The sequence below is a fragment of the Primulina eburnea genome, chromosome 17, assembly GCF_022965805.1.
Source record: "Primulina eburnea isolate SZY01 chromosome 17, ASM2296580v1, whole genome shotgun sequence".
NCBI lineage: Eukaryota > Viridiplantae > Streptophyta > Magnoliopsida > Lamiales > Gesneriaceae > Primulina > Primulina eburnea.
In genome coordinates this window covers 1,815,386-1,838,065 of record NC_133117.1, presented here as the reverse complement: position 1 = coordinate 1,838,065, position 22,680 = coordinate 1,815,386, and the positions used below count along the sequence as shown (strand labels likewise).

At 30.6% G+C, this 22,680-nt stretch overlaps 2 protein-coding genes across 3 annotated transcripts; one reads left to right on the top strand and one right to left on the bottom strand.

The window, feature by feature from the left end:
• Positions 1–7,318: 7,318 nt before the first annotated feature.
• Positions 7,319–12,799, top strand: LOC140818148 (uncharacterized). 2 transcript variants are annotated; one of them, XM_073178013.1, is made up of 5 exons: positions 7,319–7,852; positions 9,988–10,100; positions 10,633–10,983; positions 11,232–11,950; positions 12,427–12,799. In XM_073178013.1, the coding sequence occupies exons 1-4, from the start codon at positions 7,615–7,617 to the stop codon at positions 11,700–11,702; spliced, it is 1,173 nt and encodes a 390-aa protein (XP_073034114.1). In that variant the 5' UTR covers positions 7,319–7,614; the 3' UTR covers positions 11,703–11,950; positions 12,427–12,799. The 2 variants fall into 2 exon arrangements, with proteins under 2 accessions (XP_073034114.1, XP_073034113.1); XM_073178012.1 differs by having other exon boundaries at positions 12,356–12,799.
• A 5,867-nt stretch (positions 12,800–18,666) lies between these two features.
• LOC140818505 (WAT1-related protein At5g07050-like) lies at positions 18,667–20,834 on the bottom strand. The gene is made up of 7 exons (XM_073178486.1): positions 20,520–20,834; positions 20,362–20,424; positions 20,138–20,254; positions 19,778–20,027; positions 19,482–19,640; positions 19,229–19,380; positions 18,667–19,151 (listed from the first exon to the last, which is right to left on the bottom strand). Exons 1-7 carry the CDS (start codon positions 20,720–20,722, stop codon positions 18,851–18,853), a joined length of 1,245 nt encoding a protein of 414 aa, XP_073034587.1. The 5' UTR covers positions 20,723–20,834; the 3' UTR covers positions 18,667–18,850.
• Between the last annotated feature and the right edge of the window lie 1,846 nt (positions 20,835–22,680).

Sequence of the window (22,680 nt, the reverse complement as noted above, 5' to 3'; positions counted from 1 at the left end):
TCATTATGAGTGGGTTAGAAAAATTGCTTGAAGAGGACACCAAAATTTCTTCTCTTTTTACCCTTCTCTTCAACACCACATATTAATTATAATAATTTCAACCACGTCAATCATACGTCTGAAATCTTTCCCAAAAATGGAAGTCCTAACTGTACCAATACATTTGAAAACTTTTCAATTTAAAAAAACCTTACTGTTGGTATTTTTAACGCAAAAACCTTTCTTTTTCTACCATGATATTATTATAATTTTTTTATTGAAATTAAGTTTAATATAGAAATAGATTTTTTGTCATACACAATAATGTATACAAACAAATTAATTATAATATTCATATCAAATTACAAAAGTCAAATGTTCGTTTTATAAATTGATTAAACAATATTTCAAATATCTAATATTGTGTTACATGTAACGTGGGTGTCTCAACCGCTAGTAGATAGAATAGAAACAACGGGGGTTGCTAAAATTTTTATTATTTTATAGAAATTGAACTTTGTCATATTGCCATTCTTTTCGGTGTGAGGTATATAGTCAATTCATGTAACTTTTATAAATATAGAAAATTGAATTTGAAATTACAATTTATCGTTCCAAAGTTTTCAAGTTTTCGAACTCGAAGAATTTTGTACTTCAAAGTTGAAGGCCTCTTAAAAATGGAAGTTTTTTAACATAAGTAGTAATTTTTTAAAATTCAAGCAATAATATTTATTTCTTTATTTGTTCATGATAAATTTAAAATTATGGAAACAATTGTTTTAAATGAAATGAAATTTTAAACATTATAATTTTTACAAGATAATTAAAAATGTATTAAATTAAATTATTATCGAAAAAGGCAAAAAAAAAAAAAAAATGATTTGAACCACTTTGTCTCTTTAGTATAAAAAAGGAAAAAAGCAACATCTTTCAACTCTCGTTCCAAAAAAAAACATCTACATATAAAGAAAGGGCCAACATTTTAATTATCAATTCGATTTATTTTAGTTTTGTATTAACATATACCATTCTACAATAAAATTTCATCTTTATTAAAGTTAAAATGTCACATCATTATAAAATAAATTGTATTTTATAAACTATTTGAAACAACGGTAAATTTCAAAAAAATGCATCTGTCAATGTTTCAATTAGAATTCAGTACCTAGTTAAATTTTTTTAAAAATCAGTACCTGACACATCTTTACATTTAGTTTTAACTACCCATAAAGCAAACTTTACATTTTTACCCTTTATTATTTAAATAAATATATTATTTTATCCACAAAAATTATATCATTTTTCTCCATTTAAAATATAATTTTAACAAAATATTGTTTCTCAATTATCATGAAATAAAAATAAATACTTATTTTGACATACAAAGTACCTATTATGGGGTTTCAGATACTTGATTTCGCTCTTTGAATACTCCGAATATATAAGAAAATACTATATTTTCGAGCATTCACTATAAATTCAGTCATTGTTGGTCTTTTCATGAAAAATGCATTAGGATGATTTAGTCATGTCATTTTATTTTTTTAAAAAAAACATAGATCATCATTCATCATGAAATAAGTTTAAGTATTTATTTTGACCAACAAAATACCTATTTTGGAGTTCCAAATGCTTGATTTTACTCTTTGAATACTCCAAATGTGTAAGAAAATACTGGATCTTCAAGCTATCACAATAAATTCAATCATTGTTGGTATTTTCATTGAAATTACATTAAGATGACTTATTCATGTCATCTAATTTTTGAAAAAACACGGTTTTTCGCTCATTGTTGAATTAGAAAAATTACTTATTTTGATCGATAAAATACTTATTTTCGTGTTCCAAATATTTGATTTGGCTATTTGAATACTTCATAAGAAAGTACTTAAGTTTCAAGTAATATTATGTGAATTTTGATTGTGTCATTTGTGAAGTTAAAGTGTGATACTTAAATTGGTACACATAGTATCTAATTAGAGTATATAAATACGTGATTTTAACCCGTAAATACTCATATCCAATTATTTGAGGATGCCAAAATATAATTTGAAGTTAATATTAAGTGACACCAATGATGATATTCGTGAAGCAAAAATGTGATACCTAAATTAATACAAATAATACATAATTCGAGTTCATAAACACTTGATTTTACCTTTAAATACTCAAATTCGATTGAGTATGTCAAAATATATAATTTGAAGATAATATTAAATATTTTTTGATGATGAGATTTGTGAATAAAAAACGTGCTACCTAAATTCGTACAATTAGTACCTAATTTGATTTCACATATACTTGATTTACCCTTTTAAGACTCAATTTCGATTATTTTGGGATATAAAAATATATAGTTTCAATCGAGTGACTTTTGATGTGTCATTTGTGAGGTTAAAATGTGATACCTTAATTAGTGCAAAAAATATCTAATTCAAGTCTACAAATACTTTATTTTACTCCCTAAATGAGAAGTATTTTAATTTGAGTTTGCAAATACTTGATTTCGTAAATGAGATACTCACAATATGTATTAAAATACTGGATATTCGAGTAAACAACGTAAGTTCACCAAATGTTGATGCATATAATGAATGATTACCAATAAATATTATGAAAGAATACTAATGAGGATGATATCAAATGAAGTATTGCATTGTCATTTAATGAATACCAACAAGTATTATTAATGAATATTAATGATATTATTAATTAATACTCATAAGTATACAGAAAAAATACTAATAAGTATAATGAATAATTACCAATAAGTATTATGTCAAATAAGTATAATTGTCAAATAAGTCATTCAATGAATATCAAAAAGTATTGTCAATTAATATTTATGAGTATTTTATAAATCATTGATCCAAGAATCGATAGATATGCTTCAAGTGCAAACTTCAAGCTCATTTACGAACTATGTTTATAATGAATCTCTTAATTAGTCCATGATGAATAATGAACTATGTTTATTTATTCAAATGATATGAATAAGTATCATAATGAATTTTCCATAGAAATATTGTATATTCGAAAATCCATTATTTTAATGCATATTGTGAGTATCTCGTTTACGAAATCGAGTATTTGCAAACTCAAATTAGATACTTCTCAAGTAAAACTAAGTATTTTAAAATTTTCATGCTTATTAAAGAATTTTTTTAGCAAAAAATATATTAAATAAGATGAATATGCAATCTATGCTTAGTGATCGAGCAAAACTTTCATTGTAAAATTATTAGTAAAAATTAATAATATTCAAGCTCGAAATAATCGCAACTGCACGATGTCAAAATATTCCATGCTTAGTGATTGAGCAAAACTTTCATTGTCTAAGGACTGTATTTCTCTATTATTATTCTCAATTATTCAATTTTTAGCAGCGATACTTCAGATGATTGTTTACTACTACGATTATTAAATAAAAACTCAATGAAATGGTTCAAAGATTAATGATGAAATAAATAAGTTAGAATGATTGATTAAAGTTCAATGAGAAATGAATTTGTTGGGAATCTCGGTTCACCTACCCCTCGCTAATCTACTTAATTCGTTAGACAATTATCTATGCTTTCGACGAGATTTCGTATCCAATTGAACACGCTCTCTCAAGCTATGCCAAAATAATTCAACTCAGTGGAGTAATTAAATATCTTTAATTATTTATCAATGGTGAATTGCATGTCGTTTTATTAAATCCCATAGCTTTTGACTTACTGGACTATGACTATCGATGTTTATCTGACTTCATATTTCTCTATAAATTGTAAATCCACGGATTATGATATTCGTTCCTATCACGGGCTATTATCTCGAAGAACATTGTCCGAAAATCTTCAAATCTTCGCTCTAAGCTATTTTCCTCTTTCAAAGCTTTGTGGCTGCTGAAAAGTCTTTGAACATGTCATCTAATTACATCTTGGATGGAAACGTGAGCACTTTGTGAATTTACGTTACATATTCGAATATCCTGTATTTTAATACTCATTATGAGTATCTCAGTTACCAAATCAAGTATTTTAAAACTGAAATTAGGAATTTTGCAAAGTAAAACCAAGTACTTGAAAAAGTTCAATATTTGGTTGCGAATTTGTTTTTTTAACAATTAAAAAAACTATTATATGAAATGAACATGTCATCCAAATGTATCTTGGATGGAAATGCGAGCACTTGGTGAACTTACGTTGATATTCGAATATACAGTATTTTAATACTCATTCTAAGTATCTCATTTACCAAATAAAATATTTTAAAATTGAAATTATGTATTTTGCAAGTAAAACTAAGTACTTGAAAAAGTTCAATACTTAGTTGCGAATTTGTTTTTTTTTTTAACAATTAAAAATAATTTAAATAAAATGAACATGTCATCCAAATGTATCTTGGATGGAAATGCGAGCACTTGGTGAATTTGCGTTGCATATTCGAATATCTATTATTTTAATACTCATTCTGAGTATCTCATTTACCAAATCAAGTATTTTAAAATTGAAATTAAGTATTTCGCAAGTAAAATTAAGTATTTAAAAAAATTCAATGCTTAGTTACGAATTTGTTTTTTTAACAATAAAAAAATAATTAAATGAAATGAATATGTCATCCAAATGCATCTCGGATGAAAATGCGAGCACTTGGTAACTTACGTTGCATATTCAAATATCCAGCATGTTAATACCCATTCTGAGTATCTTATTTACCAAATAAAGTATTTTAAAATTGAAATTAGGTATTTCGCAAGTAAAACTAAGTATTTGAAAAAGTTTAATGATTAGTTACGAATTTGTTTTTTTTTTTTTAACAATTAAAAAATAATAAATGAAATGAACATGTAATCCAAATGCATCTCGGATGGAAATGTGAGCATTTGGTGAACTTACGTTACATATTCTAATATCCAGTATTTTTATACTCATTCTGAGTATTCATTTACCAAATCAAGTATTTTAAAATTTAAATTAGGTGTTTCGCAAGTAAAACTAAGTACTTTAAAAAGTTCAATGCTTAGTTGCGAATTTGTTTTTCTTTTTAAAATAAAAAATATTTAAATTAAATGTACATGTCATCTAAATGCATCTTGGATAGAAATACGAGCACTTGATGAACTTATATTGCCTACTAGAATATCCAGTATTTTATTAATTTTTATGAGTATCTCAATTATCAAATCAAGCATTTAAAATTGTAATTAGGTATTTCGCAAATAAAAGTAAGTACTTCAAAATGTTCAATGCTCAGCTGCAAATTTTTTTATAAAAAAATAAAAAAATAATTAAATGAAATGAACATGTCATCTAAATGTATCTTGGATGGAATGCGAGCATTTGGTAAACTTACGTTGTATATTCGAATATCCAGTATTTTAATACTCATTCTGAGTATCTCATTTACCAAATCAAGTATTTTAAAATTGAAATTAGGTATTTCAAAAATAAAACTAAGTATTTGAAAAAGTTCAATGCTTAGTTGCGAATTTGTTTTTTTAAGAATAAAAAAAATAATTAAATGAAATGAACATGTCATCCGAATGGATATTGGATGGAAATACGAGCATTTGGTGAACTTGTGTTGCATATTCGAATATTCAGTATTTTAATACACATTCTAAGTATTTCATTTACTAAATCAAGTATTTTAAAACTAAAATTAAGTGTTTCACAATTAAAACTAAGTATTTCAAAAAGTTCAATTAGTTGAGAATTTGTTTTTTTTAAATAAAAAATATTTAAATTTAATTTATATGTCATCCAAATGCATTGAGAATGATGAGTGGAAAGAGAAGATGACCAACAAAAATAGGTATTTATATAATTTTTTATTAATTAAAAGGGTAAAAAGGTAAATATGCATGAAACATGTAGTAAACACTAAGTTGGTCTTTTGTCAGGTACTAAACTACAAAAATAAACTTATGGGTACTGAATCTTAAATAAATCATAGACAGAGGTATTTTTCTACAAAATGCCCTTGAAACAAACCGCTTATTTGTGAAATTGATATACTAATGAGTCAAATTTGAGTTAGACTTGAACTTGACTCATGAACAGGGGCGGAGGGAGAGCTTCCTTCACCCATGCTTTAGCTCGGGTGGTCCAAAAAAATTTGAAAAACTTTATATGTACTTTTTTTTATAATTTTGGATAAATATGATATTAGCTCGGGTAGATCAATTTAAAATAGTAATGGATTTTAGAGTTTAAAATTTTAGCCCGGGTAGGATCGAATTTCTGGCTCAGCCACTGCTCATGAAATCGAGCTCACGCTCATCAGACTTAAACCAGACGAGAATTAGTCTATCAAACTCGACTCACTATCTCATGTACTTAGATTTTATTTATAAATTTGCTCATAAACATGTTCTTAATCTCACACGAAGAGTTCGATTCACGAACTTCAACTCATGACATGCTTACAAGTTTTATATTGATTCGTTATATGTAATTTGATATAAATAATTTTAAAATTACCGTCGAATTTTATGACCCTCGTTCATGAGTTCCTGAACAATAACGCATGAGTTTAAGTTCATCAAAATGCATAATTTTAAAAAATCTTTGACTCGATTGAGTTGGAACGGAGTTAGATCGACTCATATAAGACAAAGTATGTACAAAATTGCGCGAGACTGCAACTTTGGTCATTTATGTTCGCGATCTTGGTAATTTATATTATCAAATTTCAATTTTAGCTTGATGTCTTTGATTTTGTTGTCATTTTATTTCATTTGTTCATGTGACATTGTTATGGATGTGGTTTCGTGTCAACAAAAATATAAATTTAAAGATACAAAACTAAATCTTAAAATTGTCAATATATAGAAGACAAAATCAGATATAATGCCACGTCAGTAAAACTGTCAAAAAAATAACTAAAATTACTAAAAATTGAAAGATACAAACTAAAATTGAATTTTGTTATAGAAAAATAAAATCATTTGCTATTTTCTCAAAATTTTACTGTGGAGGATGCAATTGTAATTAAAAAAATGTATTGTCAATTTTTTTAAAAAATTTAAATGAAACCAAATGAATCTAGTCAAAAGAGGTGGATGGTGATAACTTAATATCATTTAATGCATAATTTTGTTTGGAGACAACTTTTACTAAATATATTTTTAGTAATAATAATAATAATGTAAATATTATCCTAAGAGTGACTTTCATGTGAGACTGTCTCATGAATCTTAGTCTGTAAGACGGGTCAACTCTACCTATATTCACAATTAAAAATATTACTATTAACATAAAAAATAATATTTTTTTATGGATAACCCAAATAAAAATCCGTCTCACAAATTCACACAAATTTTTGTCTAATCCTAAAACAACGACACAAAAACTTGTCTCATGTCACAGAAAAATACAGTTGATCTGCTGTGGGGAAGGGGAAGTTAACTCCACAATCTTCCCTCCTCCAACTTCGAACCCTAAAATAAAAATATTATTCTATTATTCCACTCCTTAACCACTCACCAAACATCTCAATTTCTCTCTCTACAACCAAAAAAGGAAGTGAAGGGGAAAAGGGTAGGCAGCCATGGACGATCTTTCACCAAACTGCACCAGTAATGGCGCCTAGAAGAAAAGCCCACGAGTTGAAAAGACCAGAGCAGCCCATATTGATGAAATTACTGCAATGGGGAAGCCGGAGGACGAGCGAAATTTGCCAAGTTCAGAACTTGTGGCTCAGGGTCCGAACCCTGGTGCAGGGGACTGTAATTGGTGCTGTTTGTTATGCAGTAGGGTTATAAAGTTGGTGTCTTGTAGATGCGTTTTTGTTTTGGTGCTTGGTGTTGCTGTGCTGTTGTCTGCTGTTTTTTGGCTGCCGTTTTTCCATTTTGGGGATCAGAAAGATCTGGATCTAGACTATGGAGGTTTGTGGGTTTTGTACATTATCTCGTTTTTGTTTTGAATCTTGAATCTTGAATCCCTCTGTTTGGTTTATTGAATTGGGGTTATCGTCATTATGTTGTGCGTGTAGATCTGGGTGTATTTTTTATAGTCTTGCTCAATTTGATTTGTGGCTTCGGCATCTGGGTTTTATTGGGTTTTATCCTACTATTTTTTTTGGATCCAGATGCTTTGTTTGATTGGTTAGTACTTGCAATTTTATTTTAAAATCGGCGCATTTGGATTATTTCAACGGATTTGAATTTCTTCATCTTTTCGATGTTTTGCTGATAATCTCTTTTCAAGAATTTTGTTTGATTTATTTTTAATGATGCCTAGTGATGCAGAATCACTGAATTGCAATGGCAAACGGACCTCACCCGAACTGGGAAAAAAATCTACCTTGGATTGAATTTTATCTGTTAACAGATAATATGTGATCTAAGTTAGCCTTGCTCATGTTGAGGTTTTTATCTTCCTTTGATTGGTCTTTCTCCAAGTAGAATATTATTTCTTCAAAAAAGTGCTTTTATTAATGCATACTAGAAAGTGAAATTTGCTCTCTTTGTAATTTGATTTCGTGAATACATTTTTGGTTACTAAGTTGGAAATTTTGATATTGATGGGTTATTGTTTATGGCATGGAAGCGTAGTTGAATTTATTTAAGTTTGTGTTAGGATTAAAGCATTTCATTTGAGGAATGGATCTGGAAGAAATGAAATATCAATTTCCGCCTTCTATCAAGACTTTGAGATCTTTTAACACAATTCACAGATAAAGATTTTTTTTTCTCTTAAAATTATGAAGCAAATTCTGGTGTTCCAATTATTTTGTTTTCCTGCTATCAAAATTTCTGAATAGTTTTCTAAAGAACTAAGTTAGCTCACACCATACTACTAGTTCTCTCAAGCATCATATCATGGATTTGCAATTGACTGACTGACTAAAGATTTATGCAAAAAAAGTGTCTTTTTAGTTCACAAATACTCCTTCTGAGATCACATTTTCAGTCTTCAATATATATATATATATATATATATATATATATATATATATTGTTGATGTCATTTTAAGTGCCATTATTCTTCAAACTAGATAGAGATCGATAAGGTCAACTTACAAGCGTTATGAACAGTCGTAGTTTGAAACTTCATCATATAGTAATAGTGGTGAGTGAGAATACTGGGAGCATAGATCAAAACTCGAAACTTCTATGGGTTAATTCAATTTTGAGGTAATCTTTCTTTTAGTTTTTAATGTTTTTGTGAGGCACAATATATGTTTAACTAATAGCTAAGAATTCCTTGTGAATAGAGTTACAATACATAGGGATCAATGAAGACGTTCAACTGTCCTTTTCATCAATCTGCAAATAAATAGGATTGAAAGATATGGGTAAATCTACTTAAGATGATAAAAATTTTCGAAGTCTAGCTCCATCGGACACGCATGCCTCTAAAATCCGCAGATCTTCTTTTTTTCCCATGCAGTGTCTTTCCCCCAATATTCTGAGGTCCTGATTTTTCCTCACGGTTCTGTTCATTAATTCAGTTTAACTTTTATTTCTGAGGAAGGCGTTGGTTACTGGTTTTATTTCATTATTAGAGAATCAAATGGTAATTTCACCTTTGGAAGTATAAAAGTCTTATGCTGAGGCCTATGCTGCATTAACTTGAGGACTCTCAATCTTTAGGCATGGATCTCTTTTCCATTTTGAAAGCAATAAGAAAAACGTAGAAGTCGAGCTAGACAGGATGTAAGGAAGTTGAAAAGAATAAGCTCAACTTGACTGGGAGTGGGATCGTCATAAAGTTCAAAGGCCTGGAAGTTCACGTGATATCTGATGCTATATCATGGACATGTTTTTCTGTCGTTGATAACCAATAGAATGAGCTTGCTTGATATGATTTATCAATTGAATGACAACCTGTATTAGCCTAATTCAATGATTTTGTAATCTGTTTATGTCGAGTTTAGACAGCAAAATTGATTTATCAGTGTTTTTCGTAATATTGGTTGAAAGGATATCTTATGTTTCCACTTCCAGTTTTAAGTATATTAGTGAATTTCATTTGTTTCTTGGAAAAAAAATATTAACAGTTCTTTAATGTTCTCCAGGTCATGATATAGTGGCGAGTTTTGTTCTAAATAAGCCAGCTCCTTTTCTCAAAGACCATATCTCACAACTTGAGGATGATATTTTTGAAGAGTTGAGCTTCACCACCACTAAAGTACACTCATGGTTCTTACTTTATTTTTTGTTTATAACTTTGTCACTACTTTTCTTCTTGTTTTAATGTTCCTATATATTCCTACCAGTTCAGATGGCATATCATTGTTACTAGACTTATCAAAGTGTCTAGACAAGAATCTCAAACTTCAATATCCATTTTCTGTGCTACATGTGTCACAGTCAGTCCAAATTGTTTCGGCGTTAATTGTATTTTAAGTCAGAAGAAAAGTTGTGCTGCTTTTAATTGTTATCTGACAACTGTTTTGGGTTGAGTAGTTAAGAGAAAAGTAAAGGTGAATAAAAAAAAGCGAGCTGGATTCTTTGACGGTAACCTTAACTATCTTGTGAATAAAAAATGTTCAGACTTCACGAAGAGTTCGAAACTACTGGTTCCATTTTGAACTCAAACTAGTTCGTATAAAACCTACCACCCATGCTTACATTGTGCTGTGTAAATCTTTCTTCTGACGTGCCTTGATTTTGTTCTTTTGAACTATTTAATCCTTGATTCATTTTCTTTTTGCTTGCAGGTAGAAGTAATATCTTTAGAATCATTAGCCGGATCAAACATAACTAAAGTCGTGTTTTCAGTTGAATCCGATGTGACTTTCCAAAGTTTAATAAGAGCCTCTTTTGTATATCTAATTACACGCCAATCATCTCTTCATTTTACCGAATCCTTATTCGGGGATCCTTCGTCTTTTAATGTGCTCAAATTCCGAGGAGGGATCACTGTTAGTCCCGAGCAGAAGGCTTTTCTTATGCAAAACATTCAGATTCTATTCAACTTTACCTTGAACTTCTCCATAAATCAATTACTAACGAATTTCGATGAACTTACCAGCCAACTGAACAAGGGCTTGCGTCTGTCTCCATATGAGGTCCGTGGATATCACTCCTTTGCCTCTTTCTGGTTTCCGGTTAACGGTTAAATTGTTATTATAATTATATTAATTATACATAAATAGTGTCTTACTTTGCTATTATAATTATATTAATTATACATAAATAGTATCTCACTCTGCGAACGATTTATTTCATATCTCCCACACTTCAGTTCAGAATCTGTAATATTTATCGAAGAGTCTTGGCTGCTAAAATATCATTTGCCTTGTCTTCTGAAATGCAGAACTTGTATATTAGGCTTACTAATCTCAAGGGTTCCACAGTGGCTCCCTTAACAACTGTTCAGTCACAAGTTCTCTTGGCTGTGGGTATTAATCCCTCAAACTCAAGGTTAAAGCAGTTGGCTCAGACAATCACTGGTTCACATTCGAAAAATCTTGGCCTGAATAACACTGTTTTTGGCCGGGTTAAGCAAATACAACTTTCATCAATATTGCAGCACTCCCTCGGAAGTGATGGAAGTAGTCCATCACCGTCACCTTCACTTTCACCGTCTCCTCTGTCACGATTCCCGCACCGCCACCCCCACCAACGGCATGGAGCCACTCTTATTCCTGCTATTGCTCCTTCACTATCCCCGAGGAACGGTGGATATGTAATTGGGAAAAGGTCGCCTACATCTGCTCCCAGTGTCTGCACCAGCACCAGGAAAGAAAAAAGCAGCAGAACCTCCTGCTTGTCATTTTCGCTATAGGAATTGGTTTCCTTGGAAGCACAATAAGCATTCTGGTACAGCACCTTCCACGCCACCGGCTCTTGCACCACATGCTGCTTCACCACAACCTAAGCAAGAAGATCCCTTGACACCCAATTCGAATCCTGTTTCAGCAAGTAGTCCGTTGCCAAATGTAGGTTCTGCTCATAGCCAGCCCCCATCAAAGGGTGAATTTCATGGCAGGCAGCCGGATGCAATGCCTTTATTTTCACCCTCACCATCGCCATGTGAGTATATACTTCTCTCTAGAGTTGTCTGAGCATGTCTAAATGTGTGCAAGAATGTTGCACGAGATATGGGTCAAATCATGGATCCGGATCAGTGGTCTTCACATAGGTTTGTGTTTTTATTTCTCTTATAAATTAAGAAAGTATTTTAAGTGGACAATGCAAGCCATGCTCGCGCGTCTTAGATGTCAAGGATGAACATGAGAAGGAAAAACCAAATATCCATAGAGTTTCATTCAAACAAAATCAATCTTAGTGTTTCTAAAATTGTTAAACAAAGTTTAATACAATAAAATGAATAATCCAGTGGAATTCAAGATCCAGATATAGATGTAACATCACGCTCAACAAGAATTACCCCGTGGTTGGGTTGTTTTTGATCATGTATATGCGGTTTCTTTGCAGCTTGTGCAGGTATCTTCTCCCCGAATATGCTGGCCCTGCCACTTTTGATATCTCTTGGATTGTTTTTGTAGCAACTGGAGATGTGGAAACACATCATTCAGCCCGGGCCATACTGTCCTAAAACTTCAAAAAGCGCGTCTGTTCTTCGCTCTCTTCTGACGAACAGATCAAACTGCAGGAATTTTGCTGGTGAGGCCGATGCGAAAAGTGCACGCCTCACCTTTGAGTGAGTGCATACATGTTGTCTTATGGTTGTAAATAGTTGTTCAAAAATTAAAAGAGGGCAAGTGCATTAAGGTCAAAGTCACAGAGGTGACAGGCCATAAAATGACATGCATTCCCTGAGTTGTGTATCATACTTTACTTATTCTACATAAATGTAAGCAAATGCAAAACGCCATCCTTTTGTTCCTAATCCTTGACAAGCCTTCAACCCATAATTTTCTGTCCTAAATGGTTTACTGTTTCTTTTGAGCATTTAGAATTTTATCATACACGGTCCTGATACGGGGAAAAACTAACCAAATCGAGCTGCTGAGCGAATAATCAAATCTTTATTTGACTTTGTTAACTCGTGTTTATAGAAATATAAATATATGTCTTTAACTCATCCAACGATATTAACAGAAAATTCATTATCAATAAAATACTACTTAAATTAATGGGATTATTATTATTATTATTATTATTATCGAAAATAGCGAAGCATTCTCAATATATTTAATCCCTCGAGTCTTTTTATTTTTGTCTTATTTAATTTGACTTCTTTTATTTATTTATCTACTATCTTTTCCTTTTTTTAAAAAATATATAATACTAAAGTAGTGTTTGCAAATATTTTTAAAAAATAATTATTGACTTTTCTTTTTCAAAGTTTCGCTAATTTATAAGGAGTTTTGTATCAAAATTTCTGATATCTATATTTACATTAAGGGAAAATTGCATTTCTGAATCAGTATATCTATTTATTTATGAATTTGGTCATTTATGTTGTTAAATGTTAATTTTAGTCATAAATATTTATATGACAAATACTAAGGTAACGAACTGAAACTAAAATTTAACAATATAAATGACCAAAATCTCAATGAAGAAAATATTCAAGATTAAATTTATAATTTTTTCTTATATTTATATCTATTATTATTATTATTATTATTATTATCATTAAGAATCTGGATAATAAAGACAAATTTGATATCTTGGTCTGAATTTATTTTTTGTTTTCTTACTTTCTTTTCTTTTTTACATAACTTGATATTGCAATATTACCTCTCATTAATTTTGAAATTATGATATTATCCATATTTAAATATAAATCAAATGGATTACAAAAAAGACTACAATATCACACAACACATGCACAATACACTAGTTATATATTAAGCAAGATAGGCTATTGACAATTTTGTTATGTTGTATATGTTTTTCAGTCATATTTTTCATCACTTTAATATCGGCCGTAGAGCATTAAATTATGACGTACAAATTTATACTTTTATCTCTCATTTTTTGCTATAATACACCGACGATAGGATCGAACGATGTTGTTTTCATTAAAAATGTATAGTTGACGGTGACAATATAACTCAAATTGTTATAAATTTTATAACAGCCAAAACATTACGTTTCAATCGATCTCCGCCTTCACAGTAATTATTGCGGACTTTGGGTAGTAGCAATAATACAAAAACACTTTAAAGAATGGTTAATTAATTAATTAGGGACAATATGATTCGAGAAAACAAAATTTCCAATATAAACAAGGCAAAAACTTGTGTGAGACGGTCTCACGGGTCGAATTTGTGAGACGGATATCTTATTTGGGTTATCCATGAAAAAGTATAATTTTTTATGCTAAAAGTATTACTTTTTATTATGAATATGGATAGGGTTGACCCGTCTCACAGATTAGTATCCACGGTCTCACATGAGACCCATTCTATAAACAAAGTTAAATGTAGAATCGTTGTTGCATTGATAATGGTCGGGGGTCCAAGTGACTTCCAAGCGGATTAACCATTTGCAAGTGCTCTCGCCATTATCCAAAACTATTTCCAATCATTTCACCAGCCAGCTAAAATTATTATTTTATAAATCTACTTTATATAATTTTTAATTTTTTTTTGAACATATTAGAGTCTCGATTTTAAAAACACTCAAATTTGAAGTTATATACTTATGCAAACTCGATTTTAAAAACACTCAAATTCGAGTTAACACGATCTTCTTCCCATATTTTCAACATCAGAGAATATGAGTCTCTCGTATTTTTATAACATGAAATTGAATTAATTCTTAGCAAGTGGGAAAAATTGTACTCCAATTAAGAGATTGGGAAATGGATGGATGCTGTGACCTCATGATGTGGGATCTTTTGTGCATAATGGGACAATCAAATTAAACAAAAATTTATATGTGATTGTTCTATGAGTCAATCTTATGATAAAATTCTTTTATACAACTCGACGCATGGAAAAAATTATTTTTTTATGTCATAGATATTATTTTTCACTCTAAGAATGGACCGAATCAACCGATATCACATATAAAAATCAGCGAGACCGTTCGACATGAGACATATATATCAAATTATGTGGATGAATTTGTCATATTAGATAAAAACACGTGATTTTATCATTATATATTATTGAACTTTAGGAGAATTCACACAGTAACAACAAAAATATAAGGAATATGATAAATATTATGTTGTGGCAAGAAAAAAGGTTAGTACAAGGTATTGGTCTCAAGTGTGACATCTTAACGTAATAATATAAAAATAAAGTATAAAATTAGACATCGAGATTTATGTTAAAAACCCCTAAAATTATTATGGTAAAACCAATGAGAAAGATGAAAAATCTCACTAATACAAGAAGACAAATACTTCAAAACTATTATATAACTAATCACTTAAAAAGAAGCTTATGAGATTAGTATAAACCCTTCGTTTTCAGGAAAATTTTGTTGTGTCCAGACTTGACCTCATACATTTTTCTCAAAGTATCCCGTTATTATTTTTTCTTCTTTATGTTAGGTATATTTGACATTACTTCTTCGATTATGACCAAGTGTAAATTGACAACAATATTATCAATCATCTCATTCCATTTTCCATCATCCGTTATTTCTCTCTGTCTATCTTTAATAGATGTGAAACAATTCTCATTTCTTAAAACTGTTTGTTTATTTATTTTTCATAGCATAAAATTTATCTCATTGAACTTTGCTATCTCTTACCTATCTGTCATCATTTCTACAATAATTTAATATATTGAATAAAATAATTTCGCTTTAATAAAAAATCTCAATTTTTTTGAAGATATAGAAGATCAGTCAAGGCTGCAACCACAGAACATACTCATAATTTTTTAAAAATTTAAACCAAGACTCTGATACCACTTGTTAGTCTCAGGTACAACATCTTGAGATAATAATATGAAAATAAAGTATAAATTGGACATCAAGATTTAAGTGAAAACCCCTAAAAATTATTAGGGTAAAAACTACGTGTAGGATGAAAAGATTCCACAATATTATTTTGTAGGTTACAACTTTACATTGTGTTTCAAAAGAGAACACATATTATCTTAATTACATGAGAACAAATATCTCAAAATTATTATAGAACTAAACACTTAAAGAGGAATGCTTAGAAGATGATAGAAGAATACTTGAGATTGAGATGAAAGAAATAAATGAATAAGACATCTATTTATAAGCGAATTTATCTTGTCTGAATGCATCTATTCTCGTTTTATTCAACTGTCACCATTAACTGACGACATTTCTTTCTCATACAGATTTGATTGAGAATCAAATATATCTCCACAAACACAAGGTGCCAAAATGAATAACTATGTGGGACAATTTGGTTCTTTTTCAGCCACTACTTGATTCTAGTTTTATAATATTTAGACTTAAAAATAGTTATGTTATTCATATATTTCAAATTCTTATCCAAGGAGATGAGAGACAATAAAAATAATATGTGATCGATATGTGACGATAAATCGAGTTATGGAGACCGAGACCGAGCTATATAACTCCTTAAAATCATGATCGAGACCGAGTAGAAGCCACGATGGAGACCAAGTTGGTAAATCCAAAGGAGCACTGCCTGATTATATTGGGCGAATATCATGTCGATGGCTTTACTGATATCCTACTAATAGAATAAAGGCCGAGCAACGCCCCCACCAGGACATATATATCCAAAAGAGGGGAAAAGGGCAGCAAAAAAAAAAAAAAAAAAAACACTTCAAATAAATATTACCAAAATCGATGGCTCGTAGTGGTAATGTCGATGCTACCTGTGGGGGCAGTGCCCTCACAGGATCTCAGCCATTGATTTTACATGGTGATTAAATTTAGGCCTTTGATCACTTCATGGGGTGTATGTGTGTATAAATCTGGCCTTTGATCACCTCATGGGGACAGTGCCTCACAAGGTAGGGTGAAATGAATCGCTCGTAGTCCATCTAACAAGTAACAACAAGGTATCGAGTTTGAGACGAAGTTTTAGATTCGAGACTCGATTATAACAATCCACCCACTCAACTCAAAAATAAAAAATATCATCAAAACAACTGAACTCTTGAAATGTAAATTGAGGACGATTGGACAAATGGTTCACAAATAATCAAATCCTAAACCATTTAAACAAGGATGTTTAGTCTGATGCTTCTTACCAAATAGAAGAAGCCAAAGAAAAATAAAAATAAATCTAAACAAAAAATTTAACTAAAAGGTAAATTTTTAAATAATTATTTATATTAAGTTTTTGTTACATTTATTTTTTTATGAAATAATATATATAGTTTAATTTTATAAAGTTTAATGATTTGAAAATTAAATTGTATTATATTAATAATAATATTTTTACTATTTTTAACAATCTTTTCGTATCATTTATCTGAATTAAATGATTTAATAATTTTGATTTAACAATAAAGGACACAAATAATACAAATACATCATTAGTTTTCATGTATTTCACTTTTTTAAGGCAATATAAAGATGAGATAAGACAAAGTTGTGAAAATTCGAAGTATATTTAAATATGGAATCAAAAATAAATAATTCATGTTGATATAATGTTAACAAAATTGAATTCTCAAAATTTATAGTATCATGTGATATGAACTGAAAGCTTAAAATATAAGAATTATTTATTTTTGTTTCCATATTGAAATATACTTCTAATTTCACAATTTTAACTTATCTAATCTTTATAATATTTTTGAAAAACTGAAATACATAAAAACTAATGATGTATTGTTATTATTCTTCTTGAATTATGTATATGTTTATTATTAATTCAAAATTATTATATCTTTAAATTCAAATGAATGATATGAAAAAATTATTATGAAAAAGTATTATTTTTTATGCTAAGAGTATTACTTTTTATCGTGAATATGTGTAAGGTTGACTCGTCTCACAGATTTACATGAGACTCACTCAATAATAATTTGGTAGCACGAAATCCGCTGACGTTTTAGGTGCACATTACCGTACGCTGTTTCTCTCCTCCAAAGCAGGGAATCCTCTCCCGTGATTTTGAGGTGCGTATGGAATATGAATGAATGTATTTATTAATGTTTAAAGAGAGGAAAGTGGGCCTAAAATTCTCAAAGAACTTGGGATTTTGAGTTTTCTTTATTTTTCTTAAGTGAGTGGAATAAGTTCCTAAGAATCATGACATAAATGATAATCTACGAGAATTTAATCCAAAGAAGGAAAAGATAGTTTAATCTCTATATTTAACCAAAAGCGAAGAAAAATTATATTTTTTTCTTGAGATGCAATAATTATATATCCTGCTATATTAAAGATCAAACTATGACGTTTGAGTTATTGTACAATTTAAAACAGCAAGTGGTCGCTCGGTCATACATTTTTTTAAATAATGAAACATATATATATATATATAAGTTTTTGATTGTTTAAATATTAAACATAAATGTAAATGGCTTTTATGAGGTGTCGAGTATTTAAAAGAAATAATTTTTCAAAAAAGTATTTGAAATTAAAAATTATTGCAGTGTTTTATAGTACTCCATAATTTTGTCCTATATTACACGATAAATACAAATAATAATATATGTACGAATAAATTTCATCAATTAGTATAACGTAGGATCATGTTGAGAGAGAATCAAAATAAGAGATCTGTAAATTGTAAGTGGGATTCTGAATCAGACGTCAGCTGATATCCGAAGTGGACACAATGAAAAACACTAACTTTACAGACATAGATTCGATTTGTTTTGTTTTTTGTTTTTAGTTAAATTTTCAATAAAAACATTTTTCATGAAATTTTCTTGGGAAATTTTTAGATTACACCGAAGGTTACAATCTCCTGAATCTACTTCATTTCATATCAAGAAAAAGACCCACCGAAAAACAAAAATTTGAAAAAAGAAGAAGTGAAAAAGCCTACACACACACATATATATATTTTGGTTGTAATAATTTCTCTCGACAGGTTTAAGGTTTCGGGGCTTCAATTGCTATCATGGGAGGCTGTGGCATCGGAGCACCAATGGCAATTGCTGGAAGTACGGATATTCTTTTATCTTCAGTTTTCTGTGTCACTCCGACCGTAATATTGGCTTCAATATCTTCAATAATCGTTCCATTTTGATTCTGCTTTCGGTTGGCATTTCCAGTGTTGTTTCCATCCTTCACTGGTTCAAGAATTTCCTCTGCTTCTTTCTCTTTGTACTCCTTGTATTTTCCCCACAGAACCGAGTACAGTCCCATCACTATCAGCACTGCCCCAATAACACTGCAAAAAGGTAGATTTAAGTTTGAAAAAAGTACTCGAGAAATGGTTCATTTCGGTTGTTTTGGAAATCTACGTACCCTCCAACATATATTTTTTCTGCCAAGATGAAAGATCCCATGATTGCTACGATGATCATCATCAACGGGCTGAAGGCTGTGACGAATACCGGCCCTCTTTTTTGCATCACAAGGCCTTGAACATAGTATGCAATGCTCGATGAAACAATACCCTGTACATATATATATACATGTTTAGATGAATGAATGTGTTATTCAACAAAGTACTAAATGTGAAAAATAAGTAAAGAAAACGTTTCGATCGTGAACTTACGGCATAGGCAGCAGCTAGCAGATTCATGTCCCATCCTATGGCCCAAGCATTTGGCTTGTGCTCCATCACTAAAGTGACAACAATAGATTGCAGTGTTCCCATAAAGCACACAAGGGCAGTCAATGAAAGCTGGGCTGTGTATTTCCTTAATGTAATGGCCTGTATTCAGAAAATCAAGAGAAGTACTACTCGAATCATTTTCTTTACAAAATTCTTGGGTCTTGCATATGCAATATCGACCTGTTTCTATGAGTTTGGATAAATGATTTTCAACAGAGCGAAACGGTGTGACGAACCTGAAGAATGAAGAAAGAAGCCCAAGCAAAAGTGGCCAAGATGAGCAGAATCGAACCCTTAATCCAATCTTGGTCAGTGCCTTGAGTTGTGTCAGAAACATAGGATTTCCTAGGATGAATGTATTTGGACCATACCATGTTGATCACATCACCTTTGTATAGTGTCATAAACATGGCTCCCGCAACCGTCACTATTGTTCCCACCACCTTCGCTTGGCACCTCACCTTTTTTATATTCACCTTCTCCATCCTACACATTACAAGTGCACCACCCTCGATTATTCGGTTCGAAAATCGTCTGCTTTCAATCCTCTTTATTCGAAAGTATTTACTTCCTATAGCATACACACACACACATACCTGCAGATAACTGCCATAACAAATGTCATCGCTGGGAGCATGTTACTCATGGCACATGAAAAAGTCGGAGAAGTATATTTCAGCCCAGCATAGTAGAAATTCTGATCGATCACCGGCCTGCGAAATCCCCATCCCAATAGAATATTAATATTAGATCACTCCGCTTTTGCACACAACATAAAAACATAACAACCCAAGTATCACGTCTCAGTTCCGAAACTCACCCGAGAAGTCCCAACGCAAATAGCTGCATGAAAATCGTGTACGTGATCTTCGGCCTCACTTTCCTATGTCAAAAACCAAGAATCAAGAAGATTCAGCTCTCATTTCTTGAAAACAAATAAAAAAGAGAATATAATATATATACACATATTTCATTAACCTTTCAAGAAAAATAGCAAAGGGAGCAATGACCGCAGTGGCAAAGGCATGCCTATACACAACCAAGACATAGTGACTCATCCCTCTATTAAGTGAAACTTTGGTTATAATATTCATCCCAGCATAGCCAAATTGTAAGCAAATCATGGCTACGTAAGGCTTAGCCTTGTCATAAAATTTCCCAAGGCCTCCTTTTCCTTCCATTTTTCCAAACTCTTTTTCAAGCCTATGTACGTAATACGAACAAGAAAAAAAAAAACTAAGAATTTCGGTTGTGTAAGAGACTGAGGAAAACACACTTGGAAGAGCTTGTGTTTGTCCTAAGGAAAGTAGGACTCGACACTGGCATATTTATAGCCGAAAACAATGAGGGGAGGGTGGGATGTTTTGGTCTTTTCACCTGGCATGCATGATCTGCATCTGAAAGAATATTCTAATTTGTGATCAATGAACGATTGATCTGATATCCACGTGGCGAAAATCGAGGCCGATGATTATAATCAGTGGGTTCAAATTTTATATAGTAATTATGAGCTTAGTGGTTGGTGATGCAACTAAGGGGAACCTAAATTAGGATGATGTTATTTGTTAGATGTCACAAATCGAATCAACAGGACCAAAGTATATATTCTTCTAAATGCATTTTGTGTATAAATTTGACAAAAACTCGTGTGAGCCGATCTCACGAGTCGTATTTTGTGAGACGGATATTTTATTGGGGTAATTCATTTAAAAAATATTACTTTTAATGCTAAGAGTATTACTTTTTATTGTGAATATCGGTATGTTTGACTCATCTCACATATAAAGATTCGTGAGACCGTCTCACAAGAGACCTACTCTTAAATTTTATATGATAATTAATTTTTCATCGTTCTGATTAAAATAATCGTCTTATGTAACTTTTTAACGACCACGGAAGATTTTTCTACGAGTAGAAATAATTTTGTTTTTAAAAAAATTATCATCAAGTTTTAAATATACAATTATTTTTTTAGTGAGTCTCATGTGAGACCGTCTCACGGATCATAATCTGTGAGACGGGTCAACCCTACTCATATTCACAATAAAAAGTAATACTCTTAACCTAAAAAGTAATACTTTTTCATGGGTGAACCAAATAAGAGATACGTCTCACAAATACGACCCGTTAGACCGTCTCGCACAAGTTTTTGCCTTATTTTTTTTGCAACATATTAAATTTTCTGTCTTATTAAAATTTATCATGATCTTATCCTAAAAGTGGAGGAAAAATTATGCTACAAAATTCATGTCGGATATCTCTATCATTCGGTTTCGTTTCTTATTCTCCCAATTAACTATTATTGATCGGTTTCTTTTTTTTTTTTTTTTGGGTTAACTTCAATTTTATTTTATGACACAATTCCCACTATAATTTTTTTTGTGACTTTTCATTTCCACCTAGTAGAATATTATTAAGACAGTAACCACCACCTAGTTAATTTCAATGAAAGATGACCCGGCACCCTTACATGCATGATGCTGAAATCAAACTATTTAGAATAAATTTCAAATTAAATTTTTTTTTATTACAATACGGCGGGGTGTCACGCCCCGAAACCGAAACGTGACACGTGCAACATTCTCAAAACTATTGGAAAAGTAATCTAAGTAACCAATAATAGAAAATATCCCTCCGATACCAACAACAATGTTGTAGCTAGAAGACTTAACCAATTAACTATTATTGATCGGTTTTTATATTTTTGTAAATGAAATTTTTCGATCCAAATGAAACCTAAGATTTAAATATAAAAATAATATTCGTCTCGATTATATTTATTTATAAATTAAAATTTGTGGAGGTTGTATATTATTCTCTGACAGTACGGTAGGCTGCTCATATTTGTGTCACATGCAATTGACAGAATCTTTCTTTATTATGCTTCGTAATAAAATTGTGAACAAGTTGATCTAATTTATCTCGATAAATTTTCTAATTTCCAGAAATTCTTTGGTTCAATGAATCAAATAATTTTTTTTTAAAAAAATGGAACGATCGATTATATCAGAGTATCTTAAAATAAATTTTAAATATATATTATATTTAAAAATAAATAAATAAATATGATTTGAAAAATAATTTAATGGAAAGATTGTCGTATTCGTGTTTATAAAAACTAATTAGGCGACATTAATAA